This window comes from Drosophila busckii, chromosome X, assembly GCF_011750605.1.
Source record: "Drosophila busckii strain San Diego stock center, stock number 13000-0081.31 chromosome X, ASM1175060v1, whole genome shotgun sequence".
In the NCBI taxonomy this organism is placed as follows: Eukaryota; Metazoa; Arthropoda; class Insecta; order Diptera; family Drosophilidae; genus Drosophila; species Drosophila busckii.
Genome location: NC_046608.1, coordinates 16,344,297 through 16,366,776, shown reverse-complemented (window position 1 = coordinate 16,366,776; position 22,480 = coordinate 16,344,297). Strand labels below are relative to the sequence as shown.

The window sequence follows — 22,480 nt, the reverse complement described above, 5'->3', positions numbered from 1 at the left end:
CAGCATTTTTCGATTTTAGAACTTAAGCCTTTTGGCAATAACTTTTTAGAGCCAAACTGCAAATTCGAGTTCGAAAATTCGAAAAGCATTTTTCGATTTTAGAAGTTAAGCCTATTAACTTTTTAGAGCCAAACTGCGAATTTGAGTTCGAAAATTCGAACAGTAACATTTTTCGTTTTTAGAATTCTATTTTGCGAATTAAAGTTCGAACATTTTTTTATTTTTATTGCATATAAACACAAAATTTGTATGGCAACAGTTTCAGTTATTGACAATGGCCTATTCAACTGCTTCTGCCCCTCAAAGGAAGTTTAAACAAATAGAAGACTTGAGCGCTTATCAGTTAAAAAAAAAAAAAAATATATATATATATATATATTGTTAATAGAAGCCGCGTGCGATTTTTATCCGCTTGTCAAAGATAATGCGACCTTACACAATATTTGCAACAAAAATAATAAATATATATTTGTTTATATATGTTTGTCGTTCTGAAGAGCATGAAAATGTCAGCGCGCTATGCTAAAAATAGATTATGCCCACTTGAGTATGATTAATATGATTATCAATAATTATTATTTATCGTATATACTTAGACTATACCCAAAATAAATAAATAACAAGTGCAAAATATTAGTTGAGCAACAACTTAATGTGCGCTTAGTAACATTGATGGATACGCTTAAACGATTTTTGCATGAACAGACTTATGCACAACATATATAGTATATATATAAAATTATAGCTAATTGTTCTTTTTACAGACAGACAGACAGACGATTGAGCATATATTTGTTCATTTAGTCATTGATCGATACGTTCACTTTGCTCTCCAGCCAATCGAATCTTGTGGAACAATAAACAATCGTTCTATATGCCAATCGAACTGAACTGGACAATGCATCAACCCAAAACAATAACGATCAAGTGGCTGATCGTGGTACTTACCAATTCTATTACTGTTCGCTATTTGAAGTTCTAGGCTCAAGTGATCAACTAATAAAATTACTAAGAATCTATAAAAAAAAAACATTGCAATTTGCTTTAGCAATCGAGCATCGAGTTAAGTTTAATTAACAAAATTCTTAGCAAATTTTAAGAAATACCAAATTGGCCAAATAACTTTTTTAATGACTCGTAAGATTCAATTATTCAGTTTTTCGATAATTTGTAAAAATTACGTCATGTTTACATGCTCAAAATCGCTTTAATATAAAAGCTGTAAAAAATGTTATAATGCAACTTTGTTCTTAGCAATAATACGAGCATAAAACTGCAAAGTAATTAAAAATCAGCTGATTTTTAAGCAAGCTATGACTAAAAAGCCTGAGCTGCCGACTAGTTTTTATATTAGGCTGTAACTCAGCGAAAAAAATTAGCACAAATAAATTTTATGGCTTTTTGGTTTTAAGAGACGCTAAATAAATATTTTAAATTTTAAAATGATGGATTAAAATAATATTATTAATTTCAGAATGCAAAATGTATTAAAAATCAATTAATAAGTAAAATATATAAAAAAAAATTAATAAATAGCAAGCATGCTAAAAAATAATTTATTAAAAAAAGTTAAATATGCTTATTTTAAAATAAAAAACAAATATTTGAAATTTTAAATCATGGATTAGAAGTTTAGTTGACAAAGTTATTTTTATTAATTTTAAAATTTAAGTACGCAAAATGTATTAAAAATCAACAAAAAATAATTAATTAAAAAAGTGTGTAATATGCTTAATTTAAAATAAGCAGTAATCATTACTAAATGGCAGCGAGTCCTTAGCTTAAGCAATAGCATAAACTACTAGGAGCAGCTGCCTATAAATAACTGTACTACATATATATATGCATATGTACTATATAGCTCAACTATCTGGCTATAAAGGCAAAGCTATTCTTGTCAAATCGCTGGCTGGGTATATACATATATATATATATATATACTATATAGCCCAGCTATAGATGCCCTCTAAGCAACCGTCGCTGCAAATTCAGGTGATATTTTCTTCAGTAATACACAACGCCCCACCCCAGCCCCCACCCAAGTACAGTGCCCACCCTTTTGGCAATACGCTTTGATTACTTAGTAATTGGCTGCAACGTTGTGATGCAAATCAAAAAGTGTTACGTGCACATGATCGCAGCAGAGCGAGAAGAGAAAGAGAGAGAGAGAGAGAGAGAGAGAGGGGGGGGGCAGAGTTTGGGGCATAGCGTGAGCTGAGGGTTGTTTTTGTATGAAAAATCTTGTCACGTGGCAACACCAAATGGGGCGTATGTGTGGGCGTGGCAGTTGGAACGTGCCCAAAAATTTACAACAGAGCATAGAGAGCATACGTTTGGGTCTAAAGCGAACGCAACAGCAACAGCAACAACAAAATTCTTTGGCAAGCAGCAGCATTTACACCAATACACATGCATGTGCGTGTTTGTGTGTGTGTGTGTTTGCTTGTAATGCAAAAATACAAAACTATGTGCACAATGGACTCACTAGGGCTGCCGCTGCAACACTTGCGCGCCCCCACTCCCGTCTCTCTCTCTCTCTCTCTCACTCTCATCAATAGCAACAGTGCCAACACCATTGTCGCTTTTGTCTGTTGACGTTGACGCTGCTGCCAACGTCCGTCCGTCTGTGTATGTGTGTGTGTGTGTTTTTCTCGTGATTGGCGCACACATTGGCAAACGAGAGCACTTTATTTTTAAACGTTTTAAAAATACAAGCATTATAGAATTTTGCGGCTTAGTCATAGACAAAACTAAATGTGCCACAAGCAACAGCAACAACAACAACAACAACAACAGCAGCAACATTAACGACAAAAGCAGCAAAACACAGCAGCAACATGCTCAAGTAACTTAAGTTAACTTAATTTAGTTTAGCTTAACTAATTAACAGTTAAAAATTCATTGGCTTGCTAACAAATATTTTATTGCCAGATGCTTTTATTTATAAATGTTTTTATCTTTTAGTGCAATTTTTTTAGAAATATATTTTTTTATTATTTGTTTTTACAGCAAATTTATGCCAGTAAAAATTTTAAATATATTTTTTATTGCCTATTGCAACTCAAGTTAAAAATATGCAATGATACAAATAAAGTTTTTAAAATGTATTGAAAATGTACTCAGTAATTAAAAATTTACAGCTGAAACTTTAAAATAAATAACTACAATATAAAAATACATAATTTTTTGCCTTTTAAGGTAAAAATTGAAAATGTGAAGTTTATGTATAATTTTAAGATATTATTAGTATAGCTAAAAATTAGAAACAAATATTCAAGACCAACGTAAAAATAATCGACTGCAAGAATATATATATATTATAAAAAAAAATAAATAAAACATTAGAGGAATATATATATATATTTTTAAATTTTTTAACAGTATTATACTACAAAAAAAATTAAATAAAACGTAAAACACTAAGCTAACTTAACTTAATTTAATATATATTTTTTTAAATATTTTTTTTTAATAATACTAACTTGCTAAAGCATATAACTTATATTTCTATTATACATTTTTGTATAAAAATAAATGAAATTTGCTTTATGGTACTTACTTTGTATACCCTATATATGATATAGTATATTTTGTATATTTGGTATATACCGCACTTGTAGCCTTGTAATTCGCTAAGCGCACAAACTACAGCATTCAGTTTTTATTTTTTTCTTTGAACAAAGCAGCGGCAAATCGATGAATCGTTCTATGACACACACACACACATATACACACACATGCATACAAAGCTGAACTAGCCATGTGATGAGCTGGCCAACATGACACACGCAATCACAAGATCAACAGAGATTATTTTACCTACTAAATGTAGTAAGTAAATATTCTTTTTTTGATCTACAAAATCGTACTGGGGGGTAAAGCATCTATATACGATTTTCTTCTATATAAAATAGAATCTTAGCAAGCGCAGTTTGCTTTGATTTTTAAACAATTGTCACAATATGTGAAGAATTCTTCAAGTCGGTACCGCCTTTAAATTCGTTAAGATCTTTAATCTCAAAAGATCACTCGCTGCTGCTTTAGCATATAAATCAACAGTTAATACTTTAAGATCTCAAGAAATACCCCCAGCCAAAAGTAAAAACTCGCAATATTGTTAATTTTTTTTAGTTAATTGAATAATGTTTTATTTGTTTTTGTCGTTTTTTTTTTGTTGATTGTTTTCGTTTTTTTGTAATTTTTTTTTTTCTTATGATTTTTTCAATATATAAAAATACTGTATTGTATATATATAATTTAAAAATGTTCTTGCAAACTGTTGCACAAAAAAAAAAAACTATTTCTTGTATATAAATATATTGTATATATATAATTATATTAAATTTTATTGTTGCTGTTTGTTTGCTTGTAAAACATACATACATTCATATATAATTAATGTATGCTATATATATATTATAGTTAGCTACAAATTCTTTACGCGTCAGCAGTTTTTAACAATTTTATTAAAATTTTGTTTTATTTGTTCATATCACAAGAATTTTCAATTTTTTTCCAAAAAAAAAACATACACATATATATTTTATACAATTGCTTTGTTAACTCAATTAAATGGGCAGGCCACGCCCACAAAAAACAGTTACAATTTTTTTCTTAACGGCCATGACAACAAAATTCATATATGTATTTTTTATATATATATATATTTATGTTAAAGCTTTCTCTTACAATCGTTTTGAATTTCGTTTACTCAGTTTTATCAGTTGCAGTTTTTTCTTCTTTCATTTATTGTGTTAAAGTTATTTTAATTTAATTAAAAAAAAATATGTTTGTAGGCGTAAAAAACTCATTGCTTGCAAAATGGAATTTTCTGCAACGAATTTTGTTTACGCGCTGCATTTAAAATTAGTTATTTACAACAATTAAGTGTTAGACAAAAAAGTTAAACATAATAATTATAATAATAGCAAAAAAAAAATATGTGTATATATGTTATGGCTTACAAATAATTTGTGGCTTATGCATAAACAAAAAAAAAATTACGCAAGAAAAAAAAATAACTTAAGTTAGGTTAAAGTTAAAAATTGATATGTGTGTTGTATTTTTTTTTAATTTTTTATTTTGGAAGTAGTTTTAAATTGTTGCAAGCTTAAGTTTAGAATTAACAATTGACAAAAATATAGTTGTTGTAAATTTCTAAAATGATTAAGGCTTAAGTTATTAAATAAACTTACAAAGGCCAGGACCAGGCCCTAGGCCCACGCCCCCTGCGCGGTGGGTTTTGGGTTAATTGTTGATTGTTGTTGTTGTTGTTGTTGTTATTGTTATTGTTATTGTCTAAGCTGTAATGGTTGATGTTGCTGGTGTGACACGAGCAGCAGCCAAGGCGGCCAGCGCCTCCTGATCCAGCCAACGTTGCAGCTGTGTGCGTTGCAGCAACTGTTGCTGCTGCTGCTGTTGCTGCTGCAACGCGCTCATCAGATTGTCGTTGTAGACGGCGGTGTGCAGCTGCAGATTGAGACTGTAGCCGTGGGCAGAGCTGGCGCTGGCGCTGTCGCTATAGGTGGATGAGCTGCTCTCGTAGCCGGAGACGGGCGAGCCTTTGGGGCAACTGAAGCCGGTGGGTGAGAGCGCCGGCGCGGAAAATGGACTGAGCACGCTTTGCGGGGTTGAGGGATTGCTGATGCTGATGCTGCTGCTGTTGCTGCTGCGGCTGGAAAACTGTTGCTGAGGACTCCCGCTGCCAGGAAATGTCAGCGGCGATTGAAAGCAGCTGCTGGCATATGGATGATTGCTCCAGATGATGGGCTCGCGTTGTTTATTGCTGTTGTTGTTGCTGCTGCTGCTGCTGCTGTTGGCGGCGCGACGTTGCTTCTTTTTCAAATTGCTATTGTTGTTATTGTTGTTGTTATTATGCAACTCTTCGTCCTCCGCATCGGCATCGCGTTCGTGATCATCTGGTGTGGCACGCTCTAGCTCCAGCTCCAGTTCCTCCTCCAGCTCTTCCTCTTCAGCGTCCAGCGTCGTTGGCTTGGCCGTCGTTTCATCCAGCAAATATGGCTTGAATAGTTTTACCTGCTTGGCGGGCATTTGACGCTCGTCGACAGTTTCACCCTCGGCCTCCACATCGATGTCGACATCCTCGGCCTCAGTGTCGCTCGGCTCCTCGCACTTGATCTCCTCCAGCTTGCTCAGCTTGTCGGCGGGCAGGCTGCCAGACCAGAGCGTATGGGCGGCACGTTTGCGACAACTCAAGTCCACGCAGGCGCCAGCTTTGAGCAACTGTTGCTGTTGCTGTTGCTGCTGTTCGCGTTGGCGTCGCGCTGCGCTGCTTAGCGACAGATCCATGGGCGCAGGTGTGGGCGTGGCAAGCGCTGTAAGTGGCATATAAGCGGCTGGCAGCGTATACGCATAGGCGAGCTGAGGAATGTTGCTGCTGTTGCTGCTCTGGTTGCTCTGGTTGCTGTTGGGCATTGGCACGACATTTGGCACTTGTTGTTGTGTATTTATTGTTGGTGTTGTTGTTGTTGTTGTTGTATATGGCAACGTATTGGCACTGACTAAGGGACTGTTGTTGCTGCTGCTGTTGCAACTGCTGCTATTGCTGCTGCTGTTGCTGCTGCTGCTGCTGTTGCTGCTAGTCATGGCTGCTACAACGGCAGCAATTTTATTAGCAACTGTTGCGCTGCCATTGGCCGTCGGCAACTGTTGCTGCTGGTTAACTGTTGCTCCTGCTGCTGCTGGCAGCGGCAATGGCACGCCCAGCGGCACAGGCGGCGGCGGTGGCAGCAACTGATGATGCTGCTGCTGCTGCTGCTGATGATGCAGATGATGTTGCTGCTGCTGCTGATGATGATGTGGCGGATGTGGCGCAAAGCCATTGGCCAACAAATGATGCGCATGCACCGCAGCAGCAGCAGCGGCAGCCGCTGCAGCAGCATGATGATGATGATGATGATGCTGATGATGATGCAGATGCGGATACGCATGTGGCAGACTATGAAACGTTTGTGCAGCAAGCTTAACTGGCTGTGGTTGCTGCTGCTGCTGCTGCTGATGCACGCCAGCAACATTTGTGGGCTGCTGCTGTTGCTGCTGCTGCTGTTGCTGATTGTTGGCCACCGATGAGCGTAGATTGGTCTCGCATTGCAGCCACTTCTGTATTTGTCTACGATGAATGTTGTACTTGCGCGCTGTGGCTCGTTGATTGCCCTTGCAGTCGCTGTCGCTGCGATACGATTCGAGCACCTGCAGCTTAAATTGTGGCGTAAAAATGCGACGTGATCCCATCTTGGGACTGCAGGCGCTTGTATTGCTGCTGCTGCCGTTGTTGTTGTTGTTATTGCTTTCCGACGGCAACTGTTGCTGCTGCTGCTGCTGCGGCGTTGGTTCCTTACGCTTCTGCTGCTGCTGATTAAAGCTTGACGTCGCTGCTGCTGCTGCTGCTGCGGCGGCGCTGCCGTTGCTTAACGCACTTTGTTCGCTTTTATCCATTTTGCTGTTTTGTATTCAGTTTTCAACGTATAAAATTGTTTCTTAATTTATTTTGTATATAGTTTGTGTCTATCAAAAATAGTTTGTTTGTTTTTTTGCAATATAATTTATGTACATTTGTTGCTCTTGTTGTTGTTGCTGTTATTGTTATTGTTGTTGTTGTAGCTGCTGCTACTGGCGTGCGACGCTTGCGCTTTCATAACTCGCGATCTGGCAGCGCTGGCATACACACACACTCTCTCACACAAGCACCACACACATATACACAACTTAAAAAAAAAACACGTTAACGTCGTCAAAATTGTTTTTGTTGTTGTTGTTGGTGGCGTTGATTGTTGCTTTAGTTTGTTTCAAAATTGCGCGTTTGTACAAAATAATATAGTTAGTTTTCAATAATAATAATAATAATTGTTGTTGCTGGTTTGGTTTGGTTTTGGTTGTAGACAACGCGACGCGATCCGCAACCGCACGGCAAGGAATCCAAAACACAATTGTTCTGCCTTTCTGCGTTCTACTTCAAAAATACGTTCTAGACTGGCTGGGCCGCAGTCGCTCTGCCCGTCGCGCTGCTCACACTCACACACACACACACACACACACAAGCACACACTCAGGCACACGCGAGAACGGGCTACGAAACGATACGAAGCGAAATGAACGAATGAACGTAGCAGCAGCAGCGCGACAGCGACGCAAGAGAGCCCAACGCCGACGCTCTTTTGTTTTTGTATCTGTGTGCATGTGTGTGTGTATGTGTTCTAATAGCTCATCAGCAGCGTCGCAGCAGCAGCAGCAGCAGCGGCAACAGCAGCAAGTGTGCGAGAGTGTGAACGAGTCAGACACTTGGCTGGCCCCAGACCAACAAAAACCAGTTGTTGCTATTGTTTTTGCTTTTACAGCAGCAGCAGCAGCACAACAGCAGCGAAGCCAGCACGGCGCTGAGCATTGCAGACAAACTGACGACAATCGGTCGGCTAGGTGTCTGCGCCCCTGTATTATGCATGCATACATCACACACATGCACATTGAGTGCTTCTCTGTGTGTGTGTGAGACCCGTTCTTGTTGTGCTTGTGGAGCGACCGCGGCGCTTTTGTTGCGCGCGCTGTTGTTGGAGTTGATTTTAGAGCTACACAGCCGACGCGTCGTCGTCGTCGTCGTTGGACATATTGGACAGCAGGGGACGGCTCCGGACGACGTTTGCTTTGCCCCTCTCTCTCTCTCTCTCTCTCTTTTTTGTTCTCTTTCGCTCTCGCTCTCTCGTTCTCCACTCCACACCGCACAGCAACGTTCCTCCAACAGCGTGCGCTGTATGCGCTGGCCACTCAAAGTCGTCACAGTGGAGCAAACTACATGAAATTGTTTAGAGCTTTAATACAAATTTATCATGCTGCAAATATTATTAATTTTTAATGTGCATTAATGTTCAACTTCACTAGTTTCCATAACAATTTTTGTGGCTACTAAATAAAATGATCATTTGAAAATATTTTACCTAACAACTTGTGCACTTGTTATTAAGTTAAATAACATTTATTTTGTCTGACTTTATCATACAAACTGTAAATAAATTGTTTTATTAAATAAACTTTCAAACTCTGTGCATATTGATTTGCTCCACTGTGCTGCTTTGGCGCACTGCCATAGAGCCACAAAGGCAAACAGCAACAACAACAACAGCGGTAGCGATGAATGCGTACCACGATGCGGCGGCTGCCAACTTGCGCTACAATTTCGCTGGCCTATGCCAGTTTAAATACATACATACATATGTTTGTATGTATGTATGTATATATATATACATGCATTTACGCATACAGCACAGCATGCACATACAAAGCAGACAAGCCGACAGACTGACTGACAGACAAATGCATGCAATATACTTTTGTTTTGTATGTATTAGTGTGAGTGCTGTATAGTCGTGGCTGCCAGACATTCTGGCACTAGGGCCCGACATGTTGCTTTGCGCCTTGCCTTCTTTGCTGTTGCTGTTGCTATTGCTTTGTTGTTGCTTTTGCTTTTGCTTGTGTTTTTGTCGCAGCGACGCAGCGACCAAACGTCAGATCGTCGCTTGAACTTGTTGAGCGCCTAGCCAGCGCATTTTGAGTTAAGTGCATGGCGCAAGGGTTGGGGGAACAACAATCGCTCTCTCTCGCTCTCAGTCACTGCTGCTGCGCTCACACAACTGTTGAATGTGTAATGAAGAGCAAACTGCATTTTTTTTCATTCGCTCATACGTTTGTGTGTGTAGACAGCTTTGTTTTTGTATTCGTTTTTTTTTTGTTGGTTATGGCTGCCGTTCAGCAGGCAAAACTCAAAGACAAAAGGGCATAGCGTTTAACAACTAGAAAAAAAAACGGAACTGCAACTGCACAGCAACAGCAATAACAACTATAAAAACAGTAATACAAATAATAATAGTACATCGCACTTGTTGCAAATGACAAAACCAAAATTTTCTATATGTCGCTGCTGCTGCTGCTGCTGCTGCCGACTGTGGCCTCCGCCGTCGCCGTCGCCGTCGTCGTCGTCAACTGGAATTCATGAATGAAACACACGCATACATATAAAGCCTGTTTATAGCTGTGTGTATGTGTGTGTGTTTGTGATTTTACTGTATGCTAAAACGAATGCGTGTGTATGCAAATTTCATAAATACAAAATAAAAATAAGCAGCAAACTAAAAATTTGAAAAGCAGCATCATTGCGCGTGCGATATGGGCAGCGCTGCCAGCCGCGCAGTAGAGCGCGAGCGCAAGCGAGAGCGAGAGCGAAGCCAAAGAAATATTTAAGATGGACATGGCAAGAACAAAAACAAGAAGCAGAGGAAGGCAAAGCATTGACTCACCTAGAAGGTACTGTGGGCAAAACTGTTGTTGATAGATCTCAGCGTTTGGTCAAGTGTGTGTGTGTGTGTGAGTGTGAGTGTGGAGCAAAGGGGTTTGTGTGGGGCATGGGGGAGGCGAGGTGTAGAACATAGAAGCTTGACGTTTCCCACGTCGTTCTTGCTGCCGCTGCTGCTTCTACTTATGCATGTGTGTGTGTGTGTGTGTGTGTAAATAGCTGGCAGGCTCCAAAAAGCGACGACGCGTTGTCTGGAGCGACATGAAAAAAACAACAATTTTTTTTTGTTTTTTGAATTGCATTTCCAAGTAACGAAATGGAAAAAACTTCAAAACAAAATAACAAAAACAAAAAAAAAAAGAATTGAACGAGCCAGGCTGGCATATACACACTAACACATACACACACATGTGTGTGTGTGTTTAAAATAAAATCAAAAGAATTCCACTTTTGTGGCACCGTCGGCTTCTAAATCAATTTATCAAAAAGAGAAGAAAACAAAAACAACAACGCAAGCAGCAAAGACGCAGGCAAAGAGATAAAAATTGAATATAAAAAAAAGGTAAAGGTAACGTAAAAATCGAATAACCTATACACACAATAGATGCACACACACACACATAGACAGCAGACAGACACATGAATTGATTAAAAAGTTGAAGAAGAAAAACAAAAAAAAAATAAATAAATAAAAAAACTCATGTCTTTGCGCATAAAGGGCGCGGTGTGATCAAGCCTACGGTAGATGTGTAGAGCGGGGAGTGTCAGGGGGGCGCAACGGGTGAGTACTGTGTGGGGCTAAGAGCCCCCAGAGCTACGGCTATGGCCATAGCCAGCGCCGACGCCGTGCTGTCTGCCTTTGAATGCGGCGCATAAGCCCACACACACCAATACCAATGCACACACACACACACACACACACACACACACACACTCAAATGTATGTATGTATGTGTTCGTATATAGGGAGGCGGGGTTACGAGGCACTTGGAGACAGAGAAACTTGCGCGCACGCGCAAAACTCAAAGCCCCCGAACCAACAAAACCTGCGCTAAGCCAAACCAAACCAAACCAAACTGCTTTGATAGCTTAAAAACCCAAATCTATATATTAACACAGTCTATATATATTAAACAACAAAAACAATAACACACATTAATTGCTTAAACTATTGATAGCGCAAACTAATCAGTAATTAAAGCACAAGTTGGGTTTCAAAAAAAAAAAAAAAATTTCTAGCGAATTATTTGTTATACAAATTGAAAGTCTTAACTGTTGTAATCAAGATGCTATATAGATTTGTAACTTTCTATAGAAAATGTTTTAATATTGACAGCATTTCTTAGAAATTTACTTTTTATAGGGTTTTTTTTAGTTTTTTCTTTAACTAAAAGTTAAAATGGAAATTGAATTAACAAAAATAAATAGACAATTGATAAATTTGGGTCGTGTATATTTATTTTATGTTTATAATACATTATAGACCTATTAATAATTAACAATGTCACTAAGTTTAAGCTAGAATTTGATGCTTTTCAATATTAATTTTGTTAATATAACAGTTTTTTTTTTTGGATATTTTAACATATTATTAAATTATTATGAGCGACTAAGATGAGACTAGAATTGATTGATTTAGTAAAATATAAGTTATTTATTTACGGCTACTTTATTTTCTTTTTAAAAACCACAAATATATATAGTAAACTTTACTTAATTTCACCATTCAATTAAATATTTATTTTATTATGCTTTACTTCATTGATAGCGATTGAACCCTGTTAGCCAGTTAGTTTTTACTTGAGGTATACCTAGCTAGAGTTGCACTGGCACAAAAGCATTAGTCAGAGAATTTCAACTGTAAAAACTTATGCAATCATCCAAGTTATAGAATTCAAATGAGTAATGCGCGGGGAGTGTTTGAGAATTTTTTGCAGTCCTTATCAGTTCAATTGGCAGCGAGATAAGCGCGGACTCTTTGTGGGCTTTATATAGGCCCGATTAGGCCTTGATAGCCAGCCATACTTTATGGCTGATCAGTTTTTGCTCAAGCTTTAAACACGTACTAACATTTGTGTACTTAATCTACGTACTAAATAAGTAATACAAAGAGTTTTGAGCATTGAATGCGTATCTCAGTAAAATGTTCTGCTTTTCCCCCTTTTGGTATACAAAACGCACGTGGCTTAATCACGTTCGCATATATAACAATTTTTTATCATTATAATTGACAAGCTAAGCGCATATGTCTGTGCTCTCGACTATATGTCTGTCTATATATTTAGTTTAGCTTAGTTAAAGGCCCAGCCCCAAATGGACTGTGTGGGGTTCAGGTTTAGGGGAATCGTATTACGCAAGCTGCAATTTGTAATCGGAAGCTTGTTTCCAAGCTTATCCCGCTCTCTCTTTCAGTCACAGTTATATATAGTTCTAAATCGACTGCTGACTAACGCCTGATATTTTGACCCCCAATACGATTATCATCAATCACAATCTCCAGCGTGTGCAGCGCAGACAACTTATTTGCTATTAGATCGATTGCAAGTCCATATATAGTTATAAATAAATTTTAAAATCTAATAGAACTGCACTTTAAACACTTGTGTTCTAAAGTCTAAAAGGCATTTAAAAGCTTAAATGAAATACAAATTGCATTAAACGCCTTTTAAAATAATTGTCAAACTATTGAAGCTTTAAAATAATAATAAATTGATTTATTTTATCAATTGTTAGCTATAATATTCGCATAACGTCTGCTGCCTAAAGTCGAAATCTAAAATCTCCGTAAAATTTAAAAAAAAAAAAGATCGTTAGTCCCAGGCTGGTTTGCCTGGAAATTTCCGCAACATAAATATTTTTGAAAACTGAGAGCTACAGCACAAAAAGTACAACAACAACAACAAAATAATAATAAAGGCGGCGGCTGAGGGCTCCAGCATAGTTGGCAGTCCAACCGCAAAAGCTAACCAAAAGGATCATTTGGCGATCGTTTCATTTACAGCACGATCTTGTCCAATTCCAGGTAAACTAACTGAGAGAACAGCCGAGCTGGATGCGGGGTGGGGAGTTTGGGGGGACTTGGTGTACGCTTGGCGATCTCAGGCGCCTAATGGATAGTTCTTCTTGGAAAAGAAAGCGGCCTGGCTGAAAGGAACGCGGTCCAGGCCCATGACGAGAGCTAAAAAGTGTCGACTGATGCGGGAGCGACGGCGACAGCAGCAGCAGCATCGTGGCAGAAGCAGACATGCGGCCGCCGAAGCTGGAGGCGCATAAAAAAATGCGCAGACTCACACACATACACACAACCATTATGTGTGTGTGTGTATGTAAAGGCAAAACTTTTATTAACTTTTCCAAGAAATGGAATTTCTTGGATCCTGTGTGCTGTTTCGCTTCGCTACGACTTTGACTTTAAAATGCGATGCGCGGCGGCGGCTTCATGCGAAGCTTCGCAAATACATACGCATACATATGTACATTTATGTATATGTATGTATATAATGTATGGGCATACAGCTTCAGGTGTGCTTTGCTTTGTGATCTTCCTTTTTTTTTCGCTTTTGCCTGCGGCCTGGGCCAGGGCTAGTTAGCAAACGCCGCGCATTCTTTTGCTGCTGCAGCCAACGACGACGACGACGACTGAGACTGATGGCAGCGCAGCGGGGGGAAGCAGCGGGCAGAGCACGTTGTGCACGTCAATTTGAGTCAATTTCTGTGCATCAGTAAAATGAATCGAACGAAAATGAACAAAGCGCATAAAAAAAATAATAACAGCAACAACAAAAAAACGGCCCTACCAACGCCAACACTGCAAGCAGACCCGCGGACGCCTACGTGCTGCTGTTAAACTGCAACGGCGCTGCCCTGCTGCGTTCGTTTTCAACTCAACTAAAGAAGAAAATAAAAAAAACATAGTGTGTGTGAGTGTGTTGGAGAGCGAGCGGGGGAGAGAGCGACTGGCGCATGATGGCAGACACACTGGCAGCCCGCAGCCTACACCGCCAAGATGCTCTCATTGTTGTTGTTGTAATCGTTGCTGCTGCTGCCCAAAGCGCCACACATGTGTGTGCGCTCACTCGCTTACGCTCTTTGGGGGCTCTCTCTCTCTGTGAAGCTTACGCTCTTTGGCGCTCTTACTGACTCTGCGACTGCGAGTGCGACTGCTGCTGTTTGTCTATATGTATGTGCGCATGTATTTTTAGTACAAGATTGTTGTTTAAACAAACAGGTTTTTTACACCGCAGCAAATAACTCGTCTGTCTGCGCTGCGCTGCTGCTGCTGCTGCTGTTGCTTCTGCTGCGGCGTCGAAAGCAGCGCCACATATAGCATGTGTATGTATGTTATATACGTTTGTATGTTTGTCTGTTTGTATGCCGGCTGCACTGTTGCGCTGTTGTCGATTTTCAATTGGAATGAAGTTGGGCAGACAAAGCGGCAGCCGCTTAACTAATTTTCCATGGCAGCCCTGGCGCCAAAGCAACAAGAGCAAGGCGCATTGCATTGCCAACCCTGGCCATGATCGAACCACAACAGGTTCGTTAATATTGGAAAAGAGAAGGAGGCGAGTGTGAGCAAGCGATCGAGCATGGTGTGGTGAGGTGTGGTGCGGTGCGCTGAGGTGTGGGGAGGGGGACACCGCACACAGGAAACGGCGCAGCTTGCGCAATTTTTGTTGCTGCCCACACGCTGAAACATACAAACAGTTGTAGGTATGTATGTATGTTTTCTTATACATATGTATGTATGTGTATATGTTTGTAGTTTTTGTTAGCTGCACACACCTATGGTGTGAAATTCCGCTGTAAATAGCGCTAAATAAACATGCAGACGTACATAAGTGTGTGTGTGTATGTATAAATGTATGTAATGGATGCAATTAAGTAAAGCGCTTGGCGCAGCATTTAAGCTTTAGATCCTAGCATGCGCAAAAGCTTTTATGCCACGTTGCATATGTACATATTTATGTATACATAAATACATACAATACATTTATACATAAATATGTATGTATATAAGCAACGCATAGGCGAAAAAAGTAAAGTAGCTTTAACGTCGGCGCCTCAACGTCTGCGTCGACGCCAGCAGTAGGCGATCCGGCAAGGTGTACTTCAAGCTAATGTTATTTACTTTATTTTCGTATACGCTCCCTCGTACAGTGGAGCCAACGTGCAAAGCGACATGTTGACAATTGTCAGAGAGAGAGCGAGAGCGAGAGTGCGCGGCTCTCTTAGCTTTTATGTGTGTGTGTATAAGCGTGTGGGAGCAACAAATGAATCGACTGAGCGCCAAAAGCGCGTTCATTTTCAACTCAAAAACGAAAATTCATTTTGTAGTCGTCGCTCTGTCTGCTCCACGCTGCACAATTGCATTTGTATGTGTCGGTGTGTTTGCTTGTATGTGTGTCGCGTTCGTTCATTCACACAAATACGAAAACTGCTGCGCAGCGACAGAGACAACGCTACACAGTCAGGTACTCAGCAGCAGCAGCGGCGGCGGCGGCAAAAAAAAAACACTGACTAAACATTATGGCCTGTTGCTCTTGCTATCGCGCTCAGCACTCGCCACACAATTTGTATGAGTGTGTGTGTTGGGCTCAGTGTGGGCTCTCGAGTGCTGTGTGTGCGCGCTGAAGTGCGGCAACAGCGCAGTCGATCGGCACAGACAGAATGTCGCCAGTTCATGCTACGCTGCCAGACATACTGTCGTCGTTGTTGTTGTTGTTGTTTGTCGCCGTTGCCATGGCTGAGGCCTCGCTGTCGCTACCGCTGCCCGCGCAGTCCATCAAATCACATTTCACATGCTGCGCCGCCCCCTCCTAACCCCCCCTGCCGTGGATACCTTTGAAGCTCTGCTGCTGTCGTTGCCAGGCCAATGCCTGCTCCTCCGCCTTCCCACCCCGCCACACTTCTGCTCTTGCAGCATCTGAGCTGCAGTTTTGATTTTGTATGCAGAAGCTGCCGCTCAGTCGCCCCCATGCACTTTGTATGTACATATGTGTGTGTGTGTGTGTGTGTGTGTGTGTGCATACAGTGCGACCTCGACTTTGGCAACTGATCGATGCCACTGCACATGCAATTTTTATACATAATATACATATTTGTATATAGTTAGTTTATTTAGATGTATTGTAAGAACGTTTGGCTGCAGTCTAATGCTATCGCTATGCATGCTCAGTAATTTTCCATATACACACACACACACACATGCACAGACACTTACATTGGCAGCGATCGATTAAGCTTAAGTGCTAACAAGACCCAACAACAATAAGCAACAAATAAAAATAAAAAAGAGCAACAAGTACTACAACAATAGCTTTGCTATAAAAAATAACTGAAATAAATTACAAGTGTTTATTAATTAAAGCTGAAAACAAGCAATAAAAAAGTACATGATAATATTTTATATATAAGATACATACATATGTAAATCAAAGCTGATCTATTAAATTATAAGTGTTTATGAATGTTGGAGTTAAATAAATAATAATATATTTCTTATATTTTGTAGATAAATTATGTGACGTCTGCTACAAAATAATCTAAAAGGATTGCATTTAAAATTCATCGCATCGTCTTTTATCTAAATCTGAATCTCTATATTCTCAAATATAAATTTATTTCCTGCTTTATACATTTTTTTAACCATTCTGCACTTTGTAGAAGCAACGCCCCCAAATTCGGCAATTTTTCTTTTTTATGTTGAGCGCATGCCGTTGTAAAAATTTTTTTCTTTCTCAGCAATAAATATTACAGAACCATAAAAAAAATATATACTATATAAAAAACCAACATTCTTGTCTTAAAAAAAAAATATTTTTTGGGTTATCAACATTTGGGTAAAAGCCGCATCAGCTTTTTGAGCCTCATGTGGGTGGAAAGATTGCTCAAGTAAAATTATATCGGATATATACAGACTAAGTTTATGCTTACTAAAGTTAGCTTAAATTAAATTTTGCTAACGTGGGCCATATTATTAAATATATATATATTTAGCCAAAATGGCAGCGCAATAACTGAACTACATTAATAATTAAACAAATTTATATATATTTTTTATGTAGGAATTGCATTTTTTTCCTGAAGAGGTATAAATAATTTTAGGTTAACATTAAAACACATTTGAAAGAAAGATATGCAAAAGGGTTGAAAATTGAGAAAAAGAATCGAATAAGCGAAAAAATATTGAACACTTTGTTAACTAATTTGTTATTAATAAATATAAATAAAATAAGAATATTATACAGAATATAAAAGAATGTGAAAAACAGTTTGTTCAAAAATTTGTTTGTAATAAATATAAATGAAATAAATGTATACAACAAAATATAAAAGAATGTGAAAGAAAAATTTAAAGTGAAAATTGTTCGCCTAAAAATATTTATAAGTAACAAAATAATCAAACGCATTTTATTGTATAACAAATTTATTTAGCTTATATAAGTATATTTTATAATTATATATATTAAAATTATTATTTCTAATAGTATGTTTATACGAAAGATCCGTACAAGATATTGGAAATTAAATTAAAAATTTGATACTAGTATTTAAAAATTAAAATGAACTGAACAAATTGTAATTTGGTATTCATAATATAATTTGCCTAAGTCTTGCTTTATAAGTTAATTCGTAGGAAAGTAATAACCTTTGCCTGCTCGAATAGCCATATATAGAGTCCATAGTCCATGTTGCAAGTTCCAGCGAAGAACCTGTCCTGAAAAATGAAGGCCCGTCCCGGTCCGGACCGGCAACATGTGTTGGCCACTGTACAGCTTTAGGCATGGGGCTTTCCCGCAGCAAACAGAGACACATGTGCCTTCGCCTCCGACACTTGGGCTTAGGCCAAGACCTTAACCTGTGTGTCTAACGCTTGGGCCTGAGCTAAGGGCTCGAGAGAGAGAGTCAGTTCAATAACTTGAAACGAAACATGGCGGGCATTTGTTTTGGATTTCCCGTCGGATTAAGCAACTTAGTGCACAATCCATCATCGCAGCGTTTCCTTCAGTTCCGTACCTTCGACACTGCACTTTGCGCACCGTCCGTGTGTCCGTCCGTAGGTAACACCTAGGTACCTTACCGGTACCGCTGCTGCCTGTCCGCCCCTTCAGCCCGCCCGCCTGCCTGTCCCGCTAATTATAATCGTGGGAAAAACCTATCAGACGCAACATTCCTTCTACTTTATTTTACTTGCTTCGCATATTTTTTGTTTTTATTTTTATTGCGGTGCAATATTAGCGTAATCCACTTCTCCGGCCTTTATGGTTGCAATCATAAAGAAGTTGGCTTGCTTTTATGATCGCAATTCCATAGCCTTGCCATAGCCTCCAGGCCAATTGTGGGCGGACCGGGCAGATAATCGTTCGTGTATGCTAAATTTTAGAAAAAGGGTTAACAATTTCTTAAGCGTTCGATTAACTTTTCAATGCGAATTAGTAGCGATAATTAAATAAAAGAATTTTTCATTTAATTAAACATTAAACTGAAACATAATACATTTGCTTACAATAATTTTTATATTTATGCATAATTTATACTAAGTACTATATAAGCAATTTTGAGACAGAACAAAATGTTTTTCATAATACAAAAAATTATTAATAACTCTAGCAATATAAAATAAATTTATAATTAATTAATATAATATCAACAGCTTGTTAAGTAAGAATAAAAAGCTTTAAGCAAAGCACAGTGAAAACAAATCAATAATAATACTAGCAAAATAACAGAAAAATTCTTACTTTTTCAATATTAAAAAGAACGAAAAATCACTAAAATTTATATGTTTTAAAAGCTATGAGAAATCTAAAACTAAAAGTACCATATTTATGATACAAAATAAATTTAAACAATATTCAATAGATCAAATTTAGTTAAAATAAAATATTAATAAAAAGATATAAAATAATTTAGAAAAGCAATGTTTTTTTTTATTTAATATATATAAATATAGTTCTATTGAAAAGCTTGAGACCCTAACAATGCACTATAACAATAGTTAATATAATAAAAATAGTTAAGTTTTAACAAAATAAAATGTAGCTGCAACAATTTTCAAAAGAAAGAAGCTAAATAACTTATATTGATTAAATTCAATTGATTATTTTTTTTTGCATATATTATTAAATTACCATTTATTTCAAATAAAATTATTATATATATGCTTATAATAAGAAATTAAATAAATCAATATTAGTTTTCAAGTTTAGCATAAAAAATATGCATTAAAATAAAGTTAAGTTCACTTTATTAATATAAATTAATATAGAAAAGCTGAAAAACAAAAGATAACTCAACAACTATAAAATAGTAAATTATGTAAATGAAATGTTATAAATTATAAAGTGATATAGGCATATATCTGGGCATGATTTCGTCTCACGTGCTTAACCAACTGTTGACAGGCTAATATGATGGATGGAACCATATCCGGTGTTGGTTTAACCAAAAAAAAGAGAAACACACACACACAGACACATAGAGAACTCAAGTGTTGGTACGTGGGATATGCATATGCAATTTGGCCCAAACAGTTTTGGTAATTCATTAGACAGACTCGACAGGTGGCCATAATTCAATAAAAAGAGAATTGAAAAGTAAAAATTCTGATGCTTTAGGCCCCCATTAGATGCCGCCGCCTAGACACGCAGCCTATGCGTTGCATGAATAATAATATAAGACCCGACTATAGCCATACGGTAGTCATAGTCCATAAATTGTGGCAAAAGCCAGATGGATGGATAGATAGAGGAGAGACTGAATTGTGTCGATGACAACGTTAACCAAATATTAATTAACTACAACCCCCAATGACTGCCAGTTGGCCATAAATCAAACTGCGGTTCCGTTCGACGGCGTTACATTGATTCCACCACAGTAGTGCCCATTGTACTGATATGGGATGGGGGCTTGGATCGCCAAAGAAGCGTTCGAGATTAGCAGACCGATAAGCATCTGACATTTGACGCGATCACCTGCATAATAATAACAAATGCAATAGCAACAAACCCAAATGGCAACGAATGTTTAATTAAAGCAAAGCGCTGACATTTGTCTTTAAACAATTTACGTGCACGTTTATTTTTATAGACAATAGACAACAACAACAATAGCAACAATAGCTACAACTATTTGCTTTCCTTTGCCAAAAACAAAATTCAATACGGCCAAAAGAAAAACTCTTTAGTTTAGATAAATATATAAGATACATTTAAATATCTCAAACGCAAGCAAATGTTATAACGAATTCTTTATGTAAGATCAATTTGAAATCAGCTGTTTTTTGCTAATAATAGCAAAGAATAAATAATATATTACTTTACTTAGTGAAATAAAATAAATTAATTAAGAAACAAACAACATGCATATAAAATATTATATATATTATATATATATATATATTAAGAATAATATATATAAAAATAAAATAACAAATTATAAGATTAGGTCTTTTAATACAAATATTTATATTTGCACACATATAAATATATAAAAAATATTTGGACAAATATAATTTAAAAATAATATAATCATATTTTTGTTGTTTTATATCAATTAATATAAACAAATTATAATTAAATTAAAGTGAACTCAACATATATATTTTAATTTTCTCATACTTAATCTTATTATAAAAATATTTATATTTGTACATATATTTATTTGTTCTTTTTTATTATGCTACATTTATTTCTGCTTTAAAAAGTATAATAATGCATTTCTAATAAATTTTATGTATTATTTTATTTTTTAATATATTTTTGCTTATTCAACAAACTATTTTATAAAGACTTTATGCTACAATAATTTTTGTAAATAGTTTTCTCAAGCTCAATATAAGTGGCTACGATTACAGAGTCTTATACTTGTCTTATACCATGAACTTATATTGAAAAGAGCGTTGCATAAGCTGTCGATCGATTGGTGTATACAGCTAATCAATTGCATATATTTACATACATACATATATACATTGTTGCTGAGATTTGTGCAGTCAGTCACACACACACACACACACACACATGTATGTATATAATATAAATGTGAATACTTGGGCTTTGGTTATAGTTTTGCTGCAGCTTTGGGCATTTTATTGAATGTATGTGTGCATGTATGTATGTACATATATGTATGTGTTTATATGCAGCAAACATAAGACAGTTAGAAGTATGCTTACATACATATGCATGTTGCTGTTGTTGTTAAACCAATACCTTCAAATTCACACTCGTATGAACATAAGTATGTATGTATGTATTAATGTATGACAAGAGAATCCATATCAGCAACGCCAACGCCAATAACAACAACAATTATGCGGTGCCAAACATATGAAACTTCAAGTAGTCATACATACATATATAGTCATATATATATATATATATATATATATATATATATATATGTATGTATATACATACATATGTACATAACAAGTCGCCATATAAAGGCAAACAAACGTGCGGCGACAACAACAACAACTGGCACCAGGCAGGGCCAGGCCGAGGCACAGTCGGGCCAGACAGTCTGTCGCCAGAAAAATCTACACACACCAACAACAAAAGCAACAAGAGCGCGCACACACACACACACACACATAAACGGAGAGCGCGCAAGCCGAAAAACGAGGGCATGCCTGCCTGGCCAAGGCGTTTGTGCTGCTGCTGCTGTTGGGGAGTGAGAGCCACACAGCGTGTGGGAGCTAGAAAGAGAGCGGGAGCGCAAGAGAGCGAGCTAGCGAGGTAGGCGTACGTTTTTCAAGTCGTTTGCGTCGCCGTTGGCGTCGCTGTTGGCAGTGCGCGCGCCTCTGTGTATATCTGGTTGAGAAATCTTCGTTTGGGTCGCAACAACAGCAACAACAAGACTAAGAACAATAACAAGAACAACTAAAGTAAAGCAAAAGTAAAAACCAAAGCACAGCAGAATTCCATTTAGATTATGTGCTTTGCTTTTATTTTATTTTATTTTGTTTTCTTCTCTCTCACTGTGTGCGTGTGTGTGTGTTTGTGAGTGGAGTTGTTGTTGGCGCTTTTGATGAGCGACGCAACGTGTTGTGCGGTTTGGTAGGTGTTACAATACATAATGAACACCACACACACATATATACAGACAAACAAACACTCGAACACACACTTGCACACACGTGTGTGTATGTATGCACATGCATATGCATTGCCCTGG

The 22,480-nt window shown here is 37.6% G+C and overlaps 1 protein-coding gene across 1 annotated transcript; it reads right to left on the bottom strand.

The window, feature by feature from the left end:
- Positions 1-5,062: 5,062 nt before the first annotated feature.
- On the bottom strand, positions 5,063-7,455 carry LOC108604970 (G-box-binding factor). Its single transcript, XM_017994540.1, has 2 exons — positions 7,437-7,455; positions 5,063-7,322 (listed from the first exon to the last, which is right to left on the bottom strand). The coding sequence occupies exons 1-2, from the start codon at positions 7,453-7,455 to the stop codon at positions 5,299-5,301; spliced, it is 2,043 nt and encodes a 680-aa protein (XP_017850029.1). The 3' UTR covers positions 5,063-5,298.
- Positions 7,456-22,480: the final 15,025 nt, after the last annotated feature.